Source organism: Hyla sarda, chromosome 8 (genome assembly GCF_029499605.1).
Source record: "Hyla sarda isolate aHylSar1 chromosome 8, aHylSar1.hap1, whole genome shotgun sequence".
NCBI lineage: Eukaryota > Metazoa > Chordata > Amphibia > Anura > Hylidae > Hyla > Hyla sarda.
The window spans coordinates 142221307-142243906 of record NC_079196.1 but is presented as its reverse complement, the minus strand read 5'-3'; the positions used below and the strand labels follow the sequence as shown (position 1 = coordinate 142243906).

At 46.8% G+C, this 22600-nt stretch overlaps 1 protein-coding gene across 2 annotated transcripts in view; it reads right to left on the bottom strand.

Annotated features, from left to right (window-relative positions):
• PFKL (phosphofructokinase, liver type) overlaps positions 1-22600 on the bottom strand; it is a 254617-nt gene that overhangs the window by 208893 nt on the left and 23124 nt on the right. For both annotated transcript variants that reach the window (XM_056533478.1, XM_056533479.1), the window contains exons 4-5: positions 8986-9175; positions 8309-8474 (exon numbers count right to left, since the gene is read on the bottom strand). In XM_056533478.1, coding sequence (XP_056389453.1) covers positions 8309-8474; positions 8986-9175 — 356 coding nt within the window. The remainder of the gene's footprint in view (positions 1-8308; positions 8475-8985; positions 9176-22600) is intronic.

Genomic DNA, 22600 nt, shown 5'->3' with positions numbered 1-22600 from the left:
CGTATTCTTAAAGCCTTGAGTATAATTATTGACCACACTTAGGGCAAGTTCATAGTTTGTACAAAATTGCAGGGATTTGCTTTGACTTTGTGCAAATTGTTGCAAATAAAATTCGACAGTGATGCGTGAACTTATTTTATTCATGAGAAGGTTTATTAAAATGTGTAAAAGTCAATTTTCACTTTTAAAATCAATAGAAAAAAAATATTCCCCCCCCCCCCCCCTCGGATTGTCCGCTGTGTCTCCTAATAATTCCTTCTTCCCATCTGTTTCATATTGTTTTTCCCACTTTATACCTAGCTATACACATAAAAGTCCATTCTTAAGTTTTTTTCGTATACAAATTCCCTAGTGGCTCATTATGGGGAAATACAATTGTCATGGTGAACTTATGTTCCATCTGTAGCTTGGTAGGACAGTGGCAAAAATGCTGTTTGTCCTTTTTCTAGTAAATGACATTTTGGAAGCAAGTAGCATTGCCAGAGCTTTTTTTTTTTTGTGGACTTCGATAGGAAAAATAAATAAAATGCATACAGTATTTTGAAGACTATAGAATCACCCTAATGCTATGTTTACACCGCATAAAAAAATGGTCATATTTTATTTTGTTGCTGTTCTTCAAACATACCGTAATGAAATTTTTTTTTTGCCGATTACAATGAAAAATGGCAGAAAATAAGCTTATATATTTCTTCAGTTGAAAAAATAAAATAAAATACTGAATCCCCAGCAGTGACATACCCTCACATTTCTGCCACGTATTACAGTTTATATGCCATGGATTTGAACATGTATTAACCCCATTTACTGGTGTACAGATTACCTGATACAGTGACTAGACACTTTCCATGATTGATTTTAAATCCGTTTGAGAGGGGGGAAAAAAGTATATGGTGAGTTTTCCCACTGAAAACTATGGTACATGGTTTACATAAGAATTCCAATGCGGACATCAAGTGAAATTTCTGCCATGTAAACATACCCAAGGCTAGATTTACACTGTGCTTCTGTCTGATGGATCAGTCAGCATCCCGTTCTCTAATGGCCCAAATGTGACTCAGTTAGGGACATATGAAACATTGTAAGCGGATTGGACAGCGCAGCACTCTGCACTTTTGAGTGCACCTAAAATTAATTGCTTTTCCTGCACTAGTTACAATATACATAGGAATGTCAACAGATGTCTAAGGGAAGCTTTAACCCAGTGTGAATTTAGCCTTAGATTAGTTTATACATCTTGCTATGGCATTAAACGTCCAGATACTCCAGCACTTTATGCTTGTGACTCACTGCTATGGATTGTAAGCAATGTAGCAACATTTGAACTTTGACTCAGTTTTAAGGCTATAAAAAATAAAGAAAAAAAAAAATATATCACATGCTTTACTTACAGAATATAGCATTGACTGGGTAGAACTATATACTCTATTAGATCGAAGAGTGAGGTACTAACAAAAGAAATGTCATAAAAAAAGAAATGGCAATAGGAAAAAAAAAAAAAACTTTCCACAAGCAGTTAAAGGGTAGCTCCCACCAAGTACTATATAATCTAATATGTCCCTACCTAGTAGTAATCTAGCCCTAACCCCCTACCTAGCTTTAAAAAAAATTTGTAATCACTTGAATAGAGCAGATTTAGTGCTTCTAAATCTGCTCTATAAAGCAGGGCAGAAAGCAGCGCTTCCCAACAGGCGCGACATCACTAATGCCTTGCTGGGCGCTTGCTTCCGCCCTCACAACGTCTATGCATGAGTGTTATTTATCTAATAGGGTGCCTCCAGCTGTTTCCCAACTACAACTCCCAGCATGCCATGATTGCTATTAGCTGTCAGGCCATGCTGAGAATTGTAGTTGTGAAAAAGCTGGAGGCACCTTATTGTCTAATGTCATAGTGTCACAAGAATGCCTCCCGCGAGCGCTACAATCACCGCTAGCGGGGTCCCTGTGCCCACTAGTGGTGTCACAAGAATGCCGAGCGCGGCTCTGTTCCCTGTAAGCTCTCAGGGTACGGGAATAGATTTAAAAGCCGCGCGCGCGGCTAACTTAGTACTGCGCAGGACCACGCAAATAGCGTAGGGCTAACGTAGGCAGCACTAGGAGCCTGGCGTTCGCCGTACGCTATTTGCGCAGTACTACGTTAGCTGCGCGTGAGGCTTTTAAATCTGTTCCCGTATCCTGAGAGCTGAACGGGACGGGGAACAGAGCCGCACTCGGCATTCTTGTGACACCGCTAGTGGGCACAGGGACCCCGCTAGAGGTGATGGTAGCGATCTCGCTCGTGGGCACAGGGACAGGGTAACGGGGGTGGGCAGGGCCGTGCGCGAGGCCAGTGGAGCTGGCCAATGCACGCAGCCCCAGCTATCGTGCTCGCTCTCGCCTGTTTGATTGACCGGCGGGAGCGAGCACCGCAGTGCCTGAATTTCGACTCATTGCCAGGCTTAAAATGAGTCGAAATTCAGTTGTGACGTCACTGCCGAATGCATTCGGCCACTAGGAGGCGACCCCTAGTGGCCGAATTTAAAAGTGATTTTAAACTTGTTTAAAATCACTTTTTTTAATTAAAGTATATTAGTGATTTGTTGTAGTACTTAAGTACTACAACATATCAATTGTTTTACTTCATGACAGTGCCCATTTAATGTATTTTATCTCCCTGTACTGATCAATGTATCTTCAATAAAAGAAGCCCTTTTCAGGACATTCAACAAGAGAGCAATGTTTTTTTTCTCCTATTGCCATTACTACAGCTGGGTTTTCCTCCATTCTGCACCCTATTATATTCGGTACAGCACTGACTAGCACTACTGACTCCAGCTCACATAGCCGACATCTGTATAAAGTCTTCCTTTACGTTTAACACAGCACTGAATATCACAGCAGATACAGCCGACATGAGCATTAACTTTCCAGTGCCAGACAGCTGTTTCTCTGCATGCAATTATATATATATATATATATATATATATATATATATTATATATATATATGCATATAGACACAGTACTTAGAAAAAATATCCGCACTCACCCAGAGGCTAAAGACACTGGGGACACTGGACGCTGATAGGGCGCTCAGAGGTAAGGCGATATAACATATAAAATATATAATATATAATAATATATAAAATAACGCTTTTTTCCTGTTCTTTAACCCCCTTTAAATGGGCAATGTCCGATACAAAAACTTTTGATGTGTTGTTAAGCATGCCAAACCAATAGGTTATGCAATTGCTTTCATTAGAAAATTTTCAGTATTTCATACTGAAAAAGCCAGTCAAACAACTGGCCCCCCTGCCGGCTTGGACACATACTAGTCCAGCTGTGTCCATGCGTCATCACCTATGTCATGGACACACTTCCATGATTGACAGCTGTGAGCACAGGGCTCACAGCTGGAGGAAAAATCCTCCCACTGTCAGCTTGTGTCCCGCTACTGTCAGTGAGGACAAGTTGGGAGTTGTAGTTTTGCTAATGCTAGGGGAGATGTGAGCAGACCGCATACTGAGGGAAGGGGCGGAGACCTGCACAGTGAGGCCACGCCCCCTACCTTTGATAGTAATTCAGACTAGTGAGCTAAATGAAAAAGTGTAATAAAAAAAAATTTGCTAGACACAAAAATTTGATGTACATGGTCAGGATTAGGTACTGAGTGAGATATATATATATATAAAAGATTTTTTAACACTTACTGTAAAATCTCTTTCTCGAAGGATCCATTGGGGGACACAGACCGTGGGTCTATGCTGCTGTCTCTAGGAGGTATGACGACACTATGGCAACAAAAAAAGTCGGGTCCTCCCAGCAGGATATACCCACCTCAAGGCCCTGAGCTAATCAGTTTTAGTACCAGAGCAATAGGAGAGGACCGACAGGTCAAGGAAAAACACAAACTGTCCGAGAACCAGAAGAAAAAATATATATAAAACTGAACACACCCTCGGACAGAAAACCAAATAGAAACCCAAAAGGGTGGGAGCTGTGTTCCCCAAGGGATCCTTCGAGAAAGAGATTTTACGGTAAGTGTTAAAAAATCTCCTTTTCTCTATCGGCTCCATTGGGGGACACAGACCGTGAGACGTACCAAAGCCGTCCCTTGGGTGGGCAGATAATCAGTTAGGCAGACGGCTGTTCCACTGCCGCCTGCAGCACTTTACGGCCCAGACTAGCATCAGCCGATGCGAAGGTATGAACCCGGTAGAACCTCGAGAAAGCATGCAAAGACGACCAAGTAGCCACCTTGCAAATCTGCGAGGCCGAGGCCTTGTTCTGGAGAGCCCAGGATGCCCCAACAGAACGGGTAGAATGAGCCACAACCCTGAAGGGAGGAACCTTCCCCCTAGAGAGTCTTCTGCGAGGTCTTCAGTCAGCTTTCTGTTACCTGCATCACGCCGAGCTACCATGTGCGAGCGAGGCGAGCAGGGAAATAGGGGGACCCGGACCCATGAGGTACAACCCCAGGCGCTGTCTGTTGGCAAGAGGGGGTGAACAGTGCATATACGCTATGTCTGTGCCCCCTCAATCGCAATGGGGAAACAGTGAGCCGCAGTTCCTGAGTCCCCACCTGAAAACGTGAAAGAAAAAAGGAATAAAAAACTAACATTCACTAACTAGGAAAATAATAAAACATAAGACCCGGTCTGGAGAAATCCAGACCATGTCCCCCTCCTTCAGACACTAAGCTAAAACTGATTAGCTCAGGGCCTGGAGGCGGGTATCTCCTGCTGGGAGGAGCAGACTTTTTTTGTTGCCATAGTGTCATACCTCCTAGAGACAGCAGCATACATCCACGGTCTGTGTCACCCAACGGAGCCGATAGAGAAAAAATAATTATTTTTTGTTTGATCTGACGGGTACGCTTTAAAGGGGTACTCCGCCCCTAGACATCTTATCCCCTATCCAAAGGATAGGGGATAAGATGTCAGATCACCGGCGTCCGGCTGCTGGGGATCGCTGCTGCAGCACCCCGCTATCATTACTGCGCAGAGCGAGATCGCTCTGCACATAATGACGGGCAATACAGGGGCCGGAGCATAGTTACGTCATGGCTCCGCCCCTCGTGACATCACGGCCCGCCCCCGTCAATACAAGTCTATGGAAAGGGGGCGTGGCGGTCGTCACGCCCCCTGCCATAGCCTTGCATTAAGGAGACGGGCCGTGATGTCATGAGGGGCGGAGCCATGACTGTGCAGTAATGACAGCGGGGTGCCACAGCGGTGATCCCCGGGGTCCCCAGCAGTGGGACCGCGGCGATCTAACATCTTATCCCCTATCCTTTGGATAGGGGATAAGATGCCAGGGGCGGAGTACCCCTTTAAGGACAAAGACCATTTGGGCCTTAAAAGGAGTAGTGCAGTAAAATATTACTTATCCACTATCCAAAGAAAAGCCAGGTCAATTTAAAAGTTAGCATTTTTATTTTCCTTCTCACCTTCTCAGAACAATGACTCATATTTCCACGCAAAGACCCGTATTAAGGCTTTTTTTGGGTGACTAATTGTACTTTGTAATGACATCACTCTTTACCCATAAAATAAATGTATGTATGGCAAAACCCCAAAAAATATTTGTGTGAGGAAATTGAAGAAAAACGCAATTTTGCAAGTTTTAGAGGGCTTGACGTTTTCTTTATTCTGTGGGTCAATACGATTAAACTGATACCCATGTTTGTTTACACGCTTCTCTATTATTCTACTTTAAAAAAAAAAAAAACGTTTTTATTTTAAAACAAACAAAATACATGTTTTTAAAATCGTCCTATTCTGACCCCCTATAACTCTCAAAAACTTCTGTATATGGGGCTGTGTAAGGATTTTTTTTTTTTTTTTTTTTTTTTTAGCGCCTTGATCTGTACTTTTTTTGGTACCACTTTTCCATATGTGAGACTTAATTATTATTGTGATGTGGATGCTGGATAACCTCGGCAAGGTGCTTGTCCAGTCCTGGTAAAAACGGTGATGCTTCTCTGGGGCGCCTCCGGATGCGTGAATGTTTCAACTCCCGACCCAGGTGGGGGTTGGAGAAGGAGGAAGGTACGGGAGCAATTGAAAGTTTTAAAAGCTTTATTCAGACGACGCGTTTCACAAGGGGTCCCTTGCTTGATCAGGTGATGACCTGATGAAGCAAGGGACCCCTTGCGAAACGCGTCGTCTGAATAAAGCTTTTAAAACTTTCAATTGCTCCCGTACCTTCCTCCTTCTCCAACCCCCACCTGGGTCGGGAGTTGAAACATTCACGCATCCGGAGGCGCCCCAGAGAAGCATCGCCGTTTTTACCAGGACTGGACAAGCACCTTGCCGAGGTTATCCAGCATCCACATCACTGTCTACCAGACAGACACCATGGAGTATCGGGATAGATGCTTGGCAGCCCAGAGGAAAACGCTTAGAGTGCATGCACTCAGAAAGCCCACATCAGTGTTGTGCCTGAGCTTGCACAACACTAGAAGGTGAGTGTGCTAACACACACTTTAATTTGGCTCCATAATTCCTGTATGCGCAATTTTACATCCTTTGCGATCACCATCATTTACGGCACTTAGATAGCACCCCCTTTGTTTCCTTTACTTTTTTTTCCTTTTCTGCACTTAATTATTATTGTGATGTGACCAAAAAGGAGCCATTTAGATTCTAATTTTTATTTTTTAACATGTTTACGTCGTTCACCGTGTGGGATCATTAACATTATACTTTGATAGTTTTAACACTTTTTGGGGTAAATAGGAAAAAGGGGAGAAATTTTTATTAGGGAGGGGCTTTAAAAAATACTTTTAATGTCCCCATGTCCCAATAGGAATTAGATTGCTAGGCATAGCAGTGATCAGTATTATCACTGAACTTCTCTGGTCTGCTAGAAGGAAGGCAGTAGGAAGGAAAGGAGACCACGCCCCTCATCTTGGATGATCGGATCCCCACGGTCATGCCTTGGATGATCCGATTAGCCATTTCAAGCACCGCATTGATGTGATAGCTGGTGTCGTAATTAGCGGAGGGTCCCTGGTTGCAGAAAACAGTCGGGACCTGTAGCGCATGAATCGGTCATTACTCCTGTGTTTGCTTAAAGGGGTTATCCAGGAAAATAAAAAATTTTATATATCAACTGGCTCCAGATTTATAAATTACTTCAATTAAAAAAAATCTTAATCCTTTCAGTACTTATGAGCTTCTGAAGTTAAGGTTGTTTTTTTCTGTCTAAGTGCTCTCTGATGACACCTGTCTCAGGAACCGCCCAGTTTAGAAGCAAACCCCCATAGCAAACCTCTTCTAAACTGGGCAGTTCCCGAGACACGTGTCATCAGAGAGCACCGAACAGAAAAAAACAACCTTAACTTCAGAAGCTCATAAGTACTGAAAGGATTAAGATTTTTTAATAGAAGTAATTTACAAATCTGTTTAACTTTCTGGAGCCAGTTTTTATATATATTTAAAAAAAAAGTTTTTTCCTGGATAACCCCTTTAATGTATAGGATGTAAATGTATGTCCTGGTGCGATAAGTACCAGCGCACCAGGACATACACTTACATCCAATGTCCTTAAGGAGTAAAGGGGTATTCGGAGTTAAAGGGGTTATCCAGGAATTTTTTTTTATATATCTCAACTGGCTCCAGAAAGTTAAACAGATTTGTAAATTACTTCTATTAAAAAATCTTAATCCTTTCAGTACTTATGAGCTGCTGAAGTTGAGTTGTTCTTTTCTATCTAAGTGCTCTCTGATGACACGTGTCTGGGAAACCGCCCAGTTTAGAAGGAAATCCCCATAGCAAACCTCTTCTACTCTGTGCAGTTCCTGAGACAAGCAGAGATGTCAGCAAAGAGCACTGTTGCCAGACAGAAAAGAACAACTCAACTTCAGCAGCTCATAATTATTGAAAGGATTAAGATTTTTTTAGTAGAAGTAATTTACAAATCTGTTTAACTTTCTGAAGCCGGTTAATATAATAATTTTTTTTTTTCCTGGAATACCCCTTTAATATAACTTATCCCCAATCCACAGTATAGGGAATAAGTGTCAGATCACAAGAAATTAAAGACAGATGTTACTACAGGATCGTAGACTGGACCTTGTTTTCTTGTATATAAGTATTGTAATCTTTATATTGTGGGGCACTACTAGATCTGTTTAACACCACAACTGCAAAGCTTAATTCAGACAAGAAATTATACGTAGTGCCAACTTGGAAATTTTCTTTAACAGTCTAAACAAGTCTTCTAAAACAAACATACATTACACACATCAAGTAAGGCAGTTTCCATTTAGAATGCACTGGTAAACATGCCAGAAGAAAGAATCACAAGTAAAACTATGCATTTACCTCTGTGCAGTAGTAGTGATTGCATCAATAACCTCCATAATCCTGTGCAGAGCCGAATCCGTACCAATTGTCATATCGGTACCACAGAAATCATTGTCAATGGAGCCCACCAGCCCAACAATATTTAAATGACAATATTTTGCAGCAACATCTTCAGTTATTTTTTCTGTTTTAAAAGAATATCTTAAAATTACAATGTGTGACACCAACAACAATGTATGGCATTAGCAAAAAAAAAAAAGATATATATATATATATATATATATATATACATATATACACACACACACACACACTATCCTGCTCTCAACTGAGTAGAAGAAGCAAAAGCATTGCTGTTACTTTCTTAATAATTATTCTTTATTTTATACAGCACACTCAAAATATAAACTATGAGACTCGCATTGTGTAGGTGACGTCTGGTCCACACAGCAAGTGCGTTATGAATTGGCTAGTCAACTCTACAGCAACAAGGACTGCATTGTAACAGCAGCGGAGCTGGCAGGTAAGAAGGGGAACAAGGGGGCCATGTTGATGCAAAGAAGGAATTAAAAATAACTTTTCCCCAGGGTGCCTCTTTAAATAAACTAGTTAGGCAAGAGTAGTCTCCTACTCACTTCAACACTAGGTACACTACCTACTATAGTTTACAAACACATTATAGCACATGTACTCACCTTCTTTAACCAACTCTTCAAGCAAACCTCCCCACTCCTTCCGAAATATATTTGCTCCAGTCAAACTTCCATCACCACCAATGACACATAAATTTGTTATACCATGCTGAACAAGATTATAGGCTGCAGTCAAACGTCCTTCATGTGTCCTAAAAGCTTTGCACCGAGCACTGCCAATGATAGTACCACCCTACAAAAGAACAAAATAAAAAGCAGTGAACAGACAAGGTACACAGCATTGTAAGGCAAAATTACAAATACATTTTTAAATTTCCACATTAACCACTGAAGGGCGCAGGGCGTAGAGGTATGCCCTCGTCCTTTGGTACTAAAAAGGGGTTTTCCGATGGGGCGTGGCTTGGCGCCGACTAAGATGGCCGCGTGAGGGGAACGCTCCTGCGGCCGCGTTTCTGCTTCTAACAGCCCCTGGTGACCCTGCCTGCTGATCGGGAAGAAGTCCCGCAAGTCTGGGCACTCCTCTGCACCTACCCGGCTAAGTTTCTCATCTGCCGGAGGCATCCAGCGTTACCTCCGGCAGCCCCTCACCTCTGCGCCCTACTCCGTGACTGCCATTAGGGGACCCGCGCTGGGCCTGCGGTCCCAATCGTTCAGCTATCCCCCACAATACTCTGAGGACTCACCTGCCAGCTGCTGCTCACTAACGGAGTCTGCGGAGGGATCCCCCCCTCCTCTCACGTCCGGCTCCAGCTGCTCCGTCCACCTCGGGAGCCCCAGCCCAGCTGCCTGAGAGCTGCGCTGCCGCGCTACAACCGGAGCTCCTCACTGCTGCTGTTACTCCTGCTGCGGTCTCTCCTCTGGCCCCTGTGCTGCAGGAGCGTGTGGTGAGTGACACAAGGGGCTTACCATTGGCTCCTGCTGCGCTCCCTAGGGCTGCTCTGGTGTCCCATCCTGACTCACTCTCCTCTCCGTGTGTGTCCCCTGAGGCTCAGTCCTGGGCCTCACTAGTGAAGAACAGGCAATCTCCAGCTGCTCCACATTGCTCACCCTCCCCCTCCTCTATATCTACAGCTCCAGACTCTGAGCTGCGTCTAGTGGGGCAGCCCTCTCAGGTTAGGCCCCAGCTGTCACCTTGGTGCCTACCCCTCCTGCTCCTTTGGACCCTCTTGCTGCTGACTACGCCCTACCCTCCTCTCCCAAGCCGCAGCGGCGCCGGAAGTCCGATATGTCCTCCACCGGAGCCCGCCGGCTGCCCCCCCCCCCCCCCCCCCCCCCGGGGACTCATCACCCACCTCCTCAGGCGGAGGCGGTCACTGGATTGACACCTGCCTCCGCCCCTTGGGATGCTGCTCCTGACTCGGACTTGCCCTGTTCGGGAGTGTCACTACCTGCCTCTGCCTTCCCTGACCTGAGCCAGCTTCTATCCCAAATTCTTACTCGCCTTGAGATCCAGGTTCCTGAAATTGATTGACGAGGTCTCCGGCTGGTGTACTTGGAGGATATTAACCCCTTACAAACTGTTTCTATATACATATACAATGATTTGTGACATTCTATTTATGATACTAATGTTATAATGTTTTAATTGTTGTTTAAACATATGATACGAACAGTGATATGTATCTCATGTGGTGTTTCTATATACCGATTGTTATACCTTTTTGATATGTATAATTTTATGTAGCATAAAGGGTTAACACTGGGAGGTATTTATCCCTCCTGTGAACCCAACCTTGCTATGCCTGATGAAGCTGCGCATGTGCAGCGAAACGTGTTGCATCTAATACACCCAACTTGATTTTATGCTGCACTCCTCCTGGTTCCTCCATCCAGCGCCGACATCTCCTACCACACGGTCAAATTGCTTATCTACTGCCTCTTAGGAGGGCTGCGGATGAGGACACAAGCATTTACAGGCGCTTCCCATTGTTGTGTGTGTGCACACAACCAACTCTGGTAAGCGGCGTGGGATAGAGCGCCTTCTGCTTTCCTTTTAGATTAAATTCTTACCAAGGAAGATTTTCGCTCTCTGATGGCAGAGGTTTGGGAGGCCTGCTGGGCGGAAATCTCTGTGATTCGCCAAGATCTCCAGCGTGTTTCTGACCGGGTGGATGGCCTGGAGGATGTCTATGACCACACTAGGGGCTACATTTCTCAGCTGCACTCTACTATTGCCTCTCAGAAGGACTTCTTAGGGGATCTCCATGCTCATGTTGAGGACTTGGACAATAGGGGGAGGCGTAATAACATCAGGGTGAGGGGTCTTCCGGAGGCTACCCGTGAGAAGGACCTGTTTGTTACCTTGGAGGCTATGTTTAACCTTCTCCTTGGTGAGCCCGCAATGCACAAGATCAAGCTAGACAGATACCATAGGGCACTCGGGCCCAAATCCGCTACTGGTGCCCCAAGGGATGTTATCTGCTGTCTGCACGACTTTCAAGTGAAGGAGGCCATCATGGCTAAAGCCAGATCCCTGCGAAATTTTGACTTTGATGGAGCCTCTATTCAACTCTACCAAGACCTCTCCTGGCTAAATCTCAGAAAGAGGCGCCTGCTGCAACCTCTCCTGGAAGTCCTTCGTTCCCACCACGTGCCGTATAGATGGACCTTCCCGTTTGGGCTGCACGCCCGCAGAGATGGCCACTCCGCTGTCCTCAGCTCCTATTCGGATCTCCAGATCTTCTGCTCTACTATGGAACTGCCTACTCCTCAGATGATGGACTGGGATCTGATATCTCCTCCTCCTACCCCCCCCCCCCCCCCCCCCCACTGCCCTCCGTGTGGCAGCCCATCAGGTCCCACAGGGCTGGCTCCCAGAGGAGGTCCCCCCCTGGAGGTTGGTGGGTCCCCCCTCAACCTCCCCCCTTAGATGCACACTGGGCCCCTATGTCTTTTTTGAGTACATCTCGGTTCTGGACTTTTTTTTTTTCCTTCTTTCTTGGGTTTTTAGCCTCCCCTCTGTGCAGTTCCACACTGTTGCTAATTGTTCCCTGTTTATACAGTATTTGTGGTCAGGACTTTGAACCGTGCATGGGCTTACCTGTTACCTCCTGCCAAGGCCACCTGCAAGAAACTAGATTTACCAAGACCTAACACAAAACTCTACTTATAACATAGAACAGCGGTTGAGGTGTGCCTGAAAACCGCGTCGAGGGTCCGCCTATAGAGGGCAAAAATACACCACCAGTTAGGGTAAATTAAGTATCATTTATATATAATGCCAAAAATTGAAATGCCTCTGCCATTTCCCTTGAGGGATCTGGGACATAAGTGGTATATGCATCAGAACGCCACCTCCCCAACTTCTGGATGACATGTACAGGCACCTTGTGTCTGGAGGCCGCCGATGCTGCTCCTATGCGGAATGAGTGACCTGAGAACTCTCTGGGGTTGTGTCCTAAATTGCCAAGCAGCGTGCGGACATGCAATGTGAAAAGAGATGTGGTAAGAGCACCCCCACCGAAAGGCAACAGTGGCGACTCCGGAGGCTTATCATGGAGGAACTCAACCAGTTGTGCCAACACCGCCACCGGGCACCAGTTGTTACCTGAAGGAAAATACTTAACCACCGCCCCCCACCTGCAAGTTTTTGTGACGGACAGTGAAACTTCGAACCAAGAACCCTGCCACCTTAAATGAGCCTTCTGTGGATGTGTCGCTCCCCGCCTGACATGAAAATTCACCCGGCCGGAGGAAGCCATAGAAGGCTAGATAAATGGCAGATTTGATTATCAGACTGCGCTCGAAGCCAAACGGGTTATTGGCTAATGCGTCAGACATGGCTCGGAACAGCTCGCCGCTGATCGGTTTCCTGAGAGGTGGCGCTGTCAAGCTACGAGCCACCATCCCTCTGAGCGCAGCCTTGACAGCCTGAGATGATAGGATAGACAGCCTGTCTGGGTGGGATAAAGAAATGAAATGCTGAATGCCCGAACGGTAAGATTTAATAGTGCTATGAGACAGGTGCAGAGAAGAGTGGCAGAAACCGATGAAAGATAGAATGATGGTGGTGTCGTAAGAAAAGGGGATGCTATGTTGAGACAGATATGACCTAAAGGTGTCGTGTGCTGCATGATAGGCCTTTCTGGTATTGGGGGCTAAGGCGTCCGACATTAACTCCCGGGCCACCTGTGTGTAGTAATTCAGTCCAAGATTAATTGTGCCAGGCAAGGGGGTTGTGTTCCTACTGCGTCTGCTTGTGGAGCCACCTGTGAAAAGAGATGGAAATTAGCCCTGGACAGAGCATCTGCGGCCGTGTTGTCTACCCCCGGTATGTGTCTGGCTACAAAATTGAAGTTGTGTTGTAAGGACACCCAGACTAACCTGCGCATGAAAGACATGACAGTAGCATGCCTGGAACTGCCCTTGTTGACTATGGCAACTGTCGCCTGATTGTCACACTGAAACTCCACCGTCTGCCCTGACCCCACACTGCACCATAACCGGTGGAAGATGACGCATCAGTGCAGATCTTGGGGGACAACTCGGAGGCTGGTGGGACAAACATAGCCGTCCCATTCCATTGTGCCATGTACCTATCCCACATGTTCAGGTCAGCCAGGGCTTGGAAATCTAACCAAACCCTACTGTGTTGTTGAGGGACACCATGCAGCAAAGACAATATTCTGGATACGAACGCTCTGCCCTGCGGAATTGCTCGCATAGCAAATGCCAGCGTTCCCAGCAAGCTCTGCAACTCGCCCTTGGTCGTGACCTGGGAGACCGTGTACTTGTGGATAGTGTCTCTGATACGGTTGAGTTTGTCAGTGGGCAAGCTGACTTGCATTGCGACTGAATCTAGGATTACTCCCAGAAAGGTGAGACACTTAGTTGGACCGACCGTTTTCTTGGGAGACACTGGCACCCCAACATCAGTGAACAGTTTCAGCAATCTGACCAACTGGTCCGGCTCTTCCCTCGGGCGACTGAGCAGAAGAAAGTCATCCAAATAATGGATGACCTGGCTGCATCCAGAGACATTAACCAGCAGCCAGTGCAATGCCTGGGCCAGTTGGTCAAACAGCCACGGGCTGCTCTTGCATCCGAAAGTCAACTTGGAAGCAAAATAATATGCACCCTGCCATTTGGGCCCAAACCATTGCCACTGGTCCCTGTGCAAAGGCAGCAACTTGAAGGCATCTGTGATATCCGCCTTCGCCATCCAAGTCCCTGGGCCGAGCGCCAAGATGACCTGAATAGCCTGGTCTATGGAAGAATAGTGCATACTAAACTCCTCGGATGGAATGAGAGAGTTGATACTGGGGACAAGTGACCCATGAGGAGCCGACAAGTCAAATATCAGTCTCTTTTTCCCATTGAACTTGCCTGTTACCACCCCTACCGGACTGACCCTCCAAGACATGAATGGAGAAACTAACAAGGGGCCAATCATATAACCTTTCATTAGCTCAGCATTTATTAATTCAGTGACAATAGCGGGATCGTTTACGGCAGACAGCAGATTGTCACATTCAAATGTGGCCTGCGGCACTGTGACCATGCCGGCGTGGAAGCCTCTGTCAAAACTATTGATCAACCATTGGACCCAATCTGGGTCCAGGTGATCCGCGAGCAGAGCGGCCAGGACTGGGGTACGTACCCCGCCTAGTCATGCTGGCCCTTTCTGCCTACATGCAGAGCCCGGATGTGCCCTGAAGCAGTAGAAGCAGATGTGTAATAACCTGCAATTGCTGAAGTTGCACGAAGACATGTTATAATTGTTACAAATTTGTGAGCCTCCGAGATAGTGTACTGGACGGCCCAACTTATCCACGGAAGGTGCGGACCTGCTTAAACTGTCCGTGGAAGGTCTGGCGGCGCCCTGCTCGCCCTGTTGAGCCAGCCCTACACACCACGCCGTAGTATGCGTGATTGATTGACAGGCAGCACATGCGGGGAATTTGAGATTTGCGAAGTGGCTGCAGAACATTTGTGAATCTTCGATGCTCCAGTCCGTGAGGTACCCATCTTGGCTGAAGGCCGCCGCTGCCATGGCTGAGAAACTTCTATGATAATCATAGAAATGGGTACCACCGTATTTGTATGCGTATTCAGTAACCCTCCGCAAATACAGGTCGAGCCCCTCTCTGCGCTCCGGTCTGGCTGAGCATATCACCTCCCTGTATTTGCTGAAGGCAATCACAAACTCGTGGATATTTAGCTTCCGTTTCAGCCTGGTGTCCTTACTCTTAAGGACAACAGATAAGTCAGCGCACGCTACCGTTCTAGTGTCCTCAACGTCGAAGGCAGATAGCAACAGGGATGCCAAATTGATGTCCTTCCCTTCCAGTATGTCCTTTCTCAGGGCCGCTGGGACAAAATGGACTGGTGACACCCTTGGTGGCCCAGAGCGCCTACCTGGGTTGCCTACCGGAACAGGGGCAGACATCTGTGTAGGCGTTGGCACCTGCAATGCTGCTGGAGCTGGGGGGCCCTGAATGCCCCTTCTCTCCAGAGAATCCAGCCTGCCCAACATGGAAGTCATCATTGCATGCAGTTCAGAGAGGGTGGACTGGCCCGAGGTCCCCTCCTGACTGTCGCCAGCCCCCTGATCCGCCATGAGGAGTTTGTATAACTCTGCTTTGCGGGCGGTTGCTGGAAATGGAATTGCCCTCTTGCGCAACTCCTCCATCAACTTGGGGATCGTCCAAGCCCTGTAAGCTGCAGAGGAGGGCGTCCCTCGCACGGAGCTTCTAGCTGGTGTATCAGGGATGGACATCGGGTCCTCTATGTCTGACACGTGAGACATGACCTGTCCGGGCCGTAACGGGTGCCGGGGAAAAACGGTAATCATGAGTGACCTGATAAGAGAAACGTGTACCCACCTTGCTGAGTACTGACTGACCTTACCACCACTGTAACACAACAGCAAGACGCCAGAAACGAACAGCAAATAGACTGTAACCCTACGGACAACCAAATACATACTTAATGTTAGCTTACAGCTGCAGGTGACTGCCTGTGCAATGTGGCCGAACCCAAGAGTGCTGACCGTAGTGACAGTGCGACCCAGAGTACCACCTGAATAGTTTGAAACGAGGCCTGACCCTGAGTCTGACCGAGAACGTGTGCATGACGCATATAGTCATGAATAACTAAACCGTGAACACCTCCTGACTGCGAGTCAAGATTACAGTGTGCACCGTTTCTAACTAACTAGCGATGGCTCTGAAGACATGTCAGCAACCACCGCAGGCAAGTGGTCACCCTTGAAGAAGAGTCAAGATCGCAGTGACCACTACCCGTGTAAACAAAATGCTCTGTATGCGTGACAGTAGGAATGATGCCTTGAACCCTATCTGACATGTCGAGTCAGATATACAGTGATTCAGGGCCTATGTGTAACAGCAGCAGTGCGTAACATTAACTAATGTAACAGGAGTATTAAGTATTTGAACTGAAATGACGTGAACTAGCGTCTGCTAGCGAAAGTGATGACCACCGTGAAACGTGAATAAATAACATGAACAACCGCCGTACGGTTGGTACTGACCGTAGCCAAGTTTGCAATGACCAGGAACGTAATGACCACCTAACTGGATACAGACCACCCAATCTGCAAGAGAAACTAACAGTGTTCTAACCATATGGGTTACGCGCCACCTACCACCTCTGACACATATGTGCTGGCACCGCCTAGCCCCCCCCCCCCCCCATGCCTGAAACTACCCCAACCCCACTAATTACTTGACTACCCCAAGCCTCCGACCCGGTACCCCAATATGCATGACCACCCCCCCCCCAAACCGAAGCCACAGTAATATGGATTATAGGATTATTAACTTACAAGCTGCCCCTTGTCTGCGACAGTGCATGTGTCAGGAAACTGTGGCCTGACACCGGGGCACCATAAGCCAGCCCCTCATTACTGCATGGTACCAATACACTCTATAAGCCTAACACATTTCCTCACACACATTTTTTTTTTTTTCAGCGCCACCTGCTGACCATCCGTGGAGCTATGCCGCCGGCTCACTGGCATGCTGTGACTCCGCCCGTTCAGAGCCCCGCGTTACACGTGAGACGCTGGCACAGGGAGACCCACGTGGGTCGCGTCTCCCCGCGCCTGCCATGCCGCCAGCTGCCGCTGGATCCAGAGGCCGTGTTCACTGCGGCCAGCCCGGGCACAAGGGGAGCAATTGCAACAGACCAGGGCCCCAGTAAATGAAACCTGCCGGTCACCCGGCACTTACCTGCACCACCACACACCTGACCCAGCGTACGCAACGAAAGAACCCTCGCAATTTCGCCAACCCAGCATACGCCCAGAGGGAGGGGCCGATGGATGTTAAATAGCCAAAGCCCCTCCCACAAATTCAGCCTGATAGGCTTCCCACTTTTGCATTTTTTGGTCACCAAGGGTTTTTGTTATCTGGTGTTCATTTGCTATGGCCTTGGAGTAGGGCGCTCGCTCTCCTGGTGGTTGACCTTTGGTGGCGTTCTTCCATGTACCCTCTCGAGGCCGTAGCAATGGACTGTCCATGCCTTGGTCCATGGTCCACTCTAGTAGTCTTGGCCTCCGCATTGACGTACTGGTCAATGGTTCATTATGTTGTTAATTGTTGTCTCTTATTTGTTTCCTGGTGTCTTGTTGGTTTGTTGTCTGTGTACCCTCTTTTTTCTTCTTGTCTCCCTTCCTCTTTTGTATTTTTTTCCAATTTAGGTTGCTCTTCCTTGCTACAGTGGTAATAATGGGAGATTTTAACTATCCAGATATAGATTGGGGTCCGGGGTTGGCTAAAACTACAAAGGGGCGACAATTCCTAAATTTATTGCAGGATAATTTTATGGGCCAGTTTGTGGAGGACCCAACAAGAAGTGATGCCTTGTTGGATCTGATCATTTCAAACAACGCAGAGCTGGTTGGTAATGTAACTGTGCGGGAAAACCTTGGTAATAGCGACCACAATATAGTTACTTTTGACTTAAAATGTAGAAAACAAAGACAGGCGGGGAAGGCAAAAACCTATAACTTTAAAAAGGCAAACTTCCCTGGGCTGAGGGCTGCACTACAGGACATAGACTGGGGGAGGTGTTCCCAAATACTGATACAGAAGGTAAATGGGACATCTTTAAATCAACTCTAAATAACTATACAGCTAAACATATACCAAAGGGGAACAAATATAAACGATTAAAACTAAATCCTACATGGCTGACAAATGATGTTAAAAGAGCAATAAACAACAAAAAACATAGCCTTCAAAAAATTTAAATCTGATGGGTCAGCTATAACATTTAAACAGTACAAAGAGCTTAATAAAATCTGTAAAAATGTAATAAAAAACAGCAAAAATTCTAAACGAGAGACAGGTGGCCAAAGAAAGCAAACCTAATCCTAAATATTTTTTTAGATATATAAATGCAAAAAAAACAAGGACAGAGCATGTAGGACCCCTTAATAATGATAATGGGGAGGTTGTCACGGGCGATCAAGAGAAGGCGGAGCTACTGAATGGGTTCTTTAGTTCTGTATACACTATAGAAAAAGGAGCTGACATTGGCCAGGTCAGTGCTGGTAACACATCATGTAATGTACTGAACTGGCTTAATGTAGAGATGGTACAAGGTAAGTTAAGTAATATAAATGTAAGCAAATCTCCAGGGCCAGATGGATTGCACCCAAGAGTTCTTAGAGAACTAAGTTCAGTAATATCTGTGTTCATGATAGAGATTCACTGGAGACTGGTATTGTGCCAAGGGACTGGCGCAAGGCGAATGTGGTGCCAATCTTCAAAAAAGGGCTCTAGGTCTTCCCCAGGAAACTATAGACCGGTAAGTTTAACGTGCATTGTGGGTAAATTGTTTGAAGGACTTATAAGGGATTACATACAGGAATACATAGGGGATAATTGTATTATAAGTGATAGCCAGCATGGGTTTACTAAGGATAGAAGTTGTCAAACCAATCTAATTTGCTTTTATGAAGAGGTGAGTAGAAGCCTTGACAGAGGAATAGCTGTGGATATAGTGTTTCTGGATTTTGCTAAAGCATTTGATACTGTCCCTCATAGACGTCTGACAGGTAAGTTAAGGTCTTTGGGTTTGGAAATTTTAGTTTTTAACTGAATTTAACACTGGCTCATGGATCGTACCCAGAGAGTGGTGGACAATGATTCGTACTCTGATTGGTCCCCGGTAATTAGTGGTGTACCCCAAGGTTCAGTACTGGGACCGCTGTTGTTTAATTTATTTATCAATGATATAGAGGATGGTATTAACAGCTCTGTTTCTATCTTTGCAGATGACACCAAGCTTTGTAGCACAGTACAGTCTATAGAGGATGTGTATAGGTTACAAGATGACTTGGATAGACTAAGTGTCTGGGCATCCACTTGGCAAATGAGGTCCAATGTGGATAAATGTAAAGTTATGCATCTGGGTACTAATAACCTGCATGCGTTGTATGTCTTAGGGGGGATTAAACTGGCAGAGTCACTGGTAGAGAAGGATCTGGGTGTACTTGTAGATCACAGACTACAGAATAGCATGCAATGTCAGGCTGCTGCTTCCAAAGCCAGCAGGATATTGTCATTTATAAAAAGAGGCATGGACTCAAGGGACAGGGACATAATACTCCCCCTTTATAAAGCATTGGTACGGCCTCACCTGGAATATGCTGTTCAGTTTTGGTCGCCTGTACATAAAAGGGACACTGTGGAGCTGGAAAGGGTGCAGAGACGTGCGACTAAACTAATTCTGGATACATTCCTGGAACAAAATAACATTAATGCTTATGAGGAAATCTAAAATCCCATCCCTTCCCCAATATCGCGCCACACCCCTACCCCTTAATTCCCTGGTTGAACTTGGTGGACATATGTCTTTTTTCGACCGTACTAACTATGTAACTTCTCCTTGTGTCCCAGATCTACCGGAAGCTCCTCTATCGCTGCGTGCTGCTCCTGTTGGTCGCTTTTGTGAGTATGCCTCTATATATGCCACCTATCTTTTCTCTTAGCCCGACATGGTTAGGTGCGCCTCCCTGAACGTTAAGGGGCTGAACTCCCCCCTCTAAGAGGAGTTTGTTACAAAGGGAATTCGTTGGGCAGCGTGCCGACAGCCTTTCTCCAGGAGACGCACTTTGACCATTCCGGCTCCTTTCAGTTTCTTCACCAACTCTACCCCCAGACATACTCTGCTGTCACCGACAGGTAAACTGACTGCTGGCATGGCTATCCTAATCTCTAGGTGCTGCCCACCTCAGGTTTCTTCCTCCTTTCTTGATCCCCGGGGACGTTATGTGGTTTTAGAGGATGTTTTGAGGGGGGGTCTTGCTTCTACTGTGTAATGTCTACGCCCCTAATACTTCCCAGATCCCCTTCCTACGTAGAGTCCTTGCTGGGCTTCATAAACTTCCTTCCTCAGCATGGTTATTGGGTGGGGACATTAACCTGATTTTTTTCCCCCATCCCTGGCTCCTCCTACGCGCGCTCAGTTGCGCTTGGCCTCTATTTTCCGACGGCTTAACCGTGCTTTGTCACTGTATGACATGTGGCGAATCAATCGCCCTACGGAGCGCTCTTACTTTTTACTCTCATCCCCATAAGCTGCATACGTGCATTGACTTTTTTCGGCAACCTCCCCATGGTGCGCATGCTTACCACTGCTTCTCTCGACCTCATTTCCTGGTCTGATCACTGTCCCATATTTCTTTCCTTCTCCTCCTCCTCCCCATCCTCTCTCCGCACTTGTCACTGGCGACTGAATGACTCCCTTCTTAAATCACTGCATTCCCGGGAGTCGATACAGAAGTGTATCACTGACTATTTCACTGATAATGAGGGCTCGGTCTCTTCTCAATATATTCTCTGGGAGGCCCACAAGTCCGTTGTCCGTGGTCATTGTATCGCTTTGGGCTCAAAGCTTAAGCGTGATGCTCTGGCTCGCTCCCAGGAACTCCGGGCAGAGATCGCCCGCCTAGAAGCCCTCTTATTATCCACTCCCTACCAACTTCGCGGAGTCTGGTGGTGGCCCGGGCGCGGCTAGGTGACCTGGCCCTTCATAGAGTTGAACGTCAACTGCTATTTGCCAAGCATCACTTCTATGAGAAGGGCAACAAGGCGCAAACGATGTTGGCCAGGCGCCTCAGTGACCGGGCGGTTGCTCAATCTCCCTCGGCTCTAAAAGATTCTTCTGGCGTTCTCCACTATCATCCAGCAGATATCTCTCTCCTCTTTGTTGATTACTATACTAAACTCTATTCCCTTCCTTCCCAGCTTCCATCTGACCCGGGGGACCGAGCTGCGGCCCTTGATTCCTATCTTTCACGATGTGGCTTACCTGCCATGTCGGGGGCCGAACGGGAAGTTCTTAATGCACCAATCACTGGGGACGGCCATCCTACTGGCCGTTCCCCTGGCCCTGACGGCTTCTCCTACCTCTACTATAAGACTCTCCCTTCTACCCTAGTGCCTAAACTTGTTCCCCTCTTTAACTCCTTTATTTTTGCATTCTCTCATCACCCCGATACCCAAACCTGGCAAGGATCCTCACGATTGTTATCGGCCTATCGCCCTCCTTAATTCTGATCTAAAATTGTTCTCTAAAAAGGTGTTAGCAGTCCGACTTGGCTCCTTTCTCTCCTTCCAGATCCATAAGGACCAGGTCTGGTTTATCCTCTGCCGCCAGGGTGGAGATAACACCAGGAGGGTGGTGGACCTTGTTGACCTGATCAATCGACGGTCTGAACAGACGCCGAGAAGGTGTTTGACTGGGGTGGCCGTTTCTATTTGCTACCCTTCAAAAGTCTGGTATCTTGGGTAATTTTTTGACTGCACTGCGGGATCTCTACTCCTCTCCTACTGCATCCCTCATTCTCCTTCTCCCACCTTCCCTTTGTTCAACGGGACTCGTCAGGGCTGTCAGTTGTCCCTTCTGGTTTTGACATTGTGTATAGAGCCTCTGGCCTCCATGATCTGAGGTGACCCGGACATCACTTGCATTCCTTTGCACAGCAGGGATTTCAAGATCTGCCTTTTTGCTGATGATGTGCTTCTTACTCGTCCCTTGCTCTCTCTCCCTAGTCTTTATAGGGCCCTTCATGCTTATGGTGAGGTCTCTGGCTATAAGGTCAACCTTTCTAAGTCAGAGGCACTTCCTCTAAATCTCCCTCTGTCTGTCTCTCTACTCTTCTTCGCTCCAACTACTCTTTTAAATGGTCTCCATCTGCTATCAAGTACCTGGGGGTCTATATTACTTCTCGCTATTCCTCACTTTACCAACTATCTCCCCTTCTTTAGGGAACTCCGTGATCTTTTGGAGAAGTAGCGCTCGCAGTATATTTCCTTTTTTGGGCGTATTGCGGCGGTGAAAATGACTATACTTACGAAACTACTGTATTTATTTTATTTTTTTTTTTAAACGTTGCCAGTTGGGGTGCAGCTGTCCGCGCTTCGCTCGTTTCAAACAGCTATTTTTAAATTCATATGGGACGGGAAGAGGCATAGACTTCCTATGTCGGTCATGATGGGGGCAGGATGTTTGGGGGTCTTGCGGTCCCGGGTGTGATTAAGTACTACTGGGCTGCCCATTTGCGCCATCTTCGGGCGTGGGCGTCCTATCACGGCTATAGTCGATGGATGGAACTAGAAAAGCTTTGGTTAGCCCCTTATCACCCCCAATACACTGCTCTGGTCCCCCCCTGCATCCACTGTCT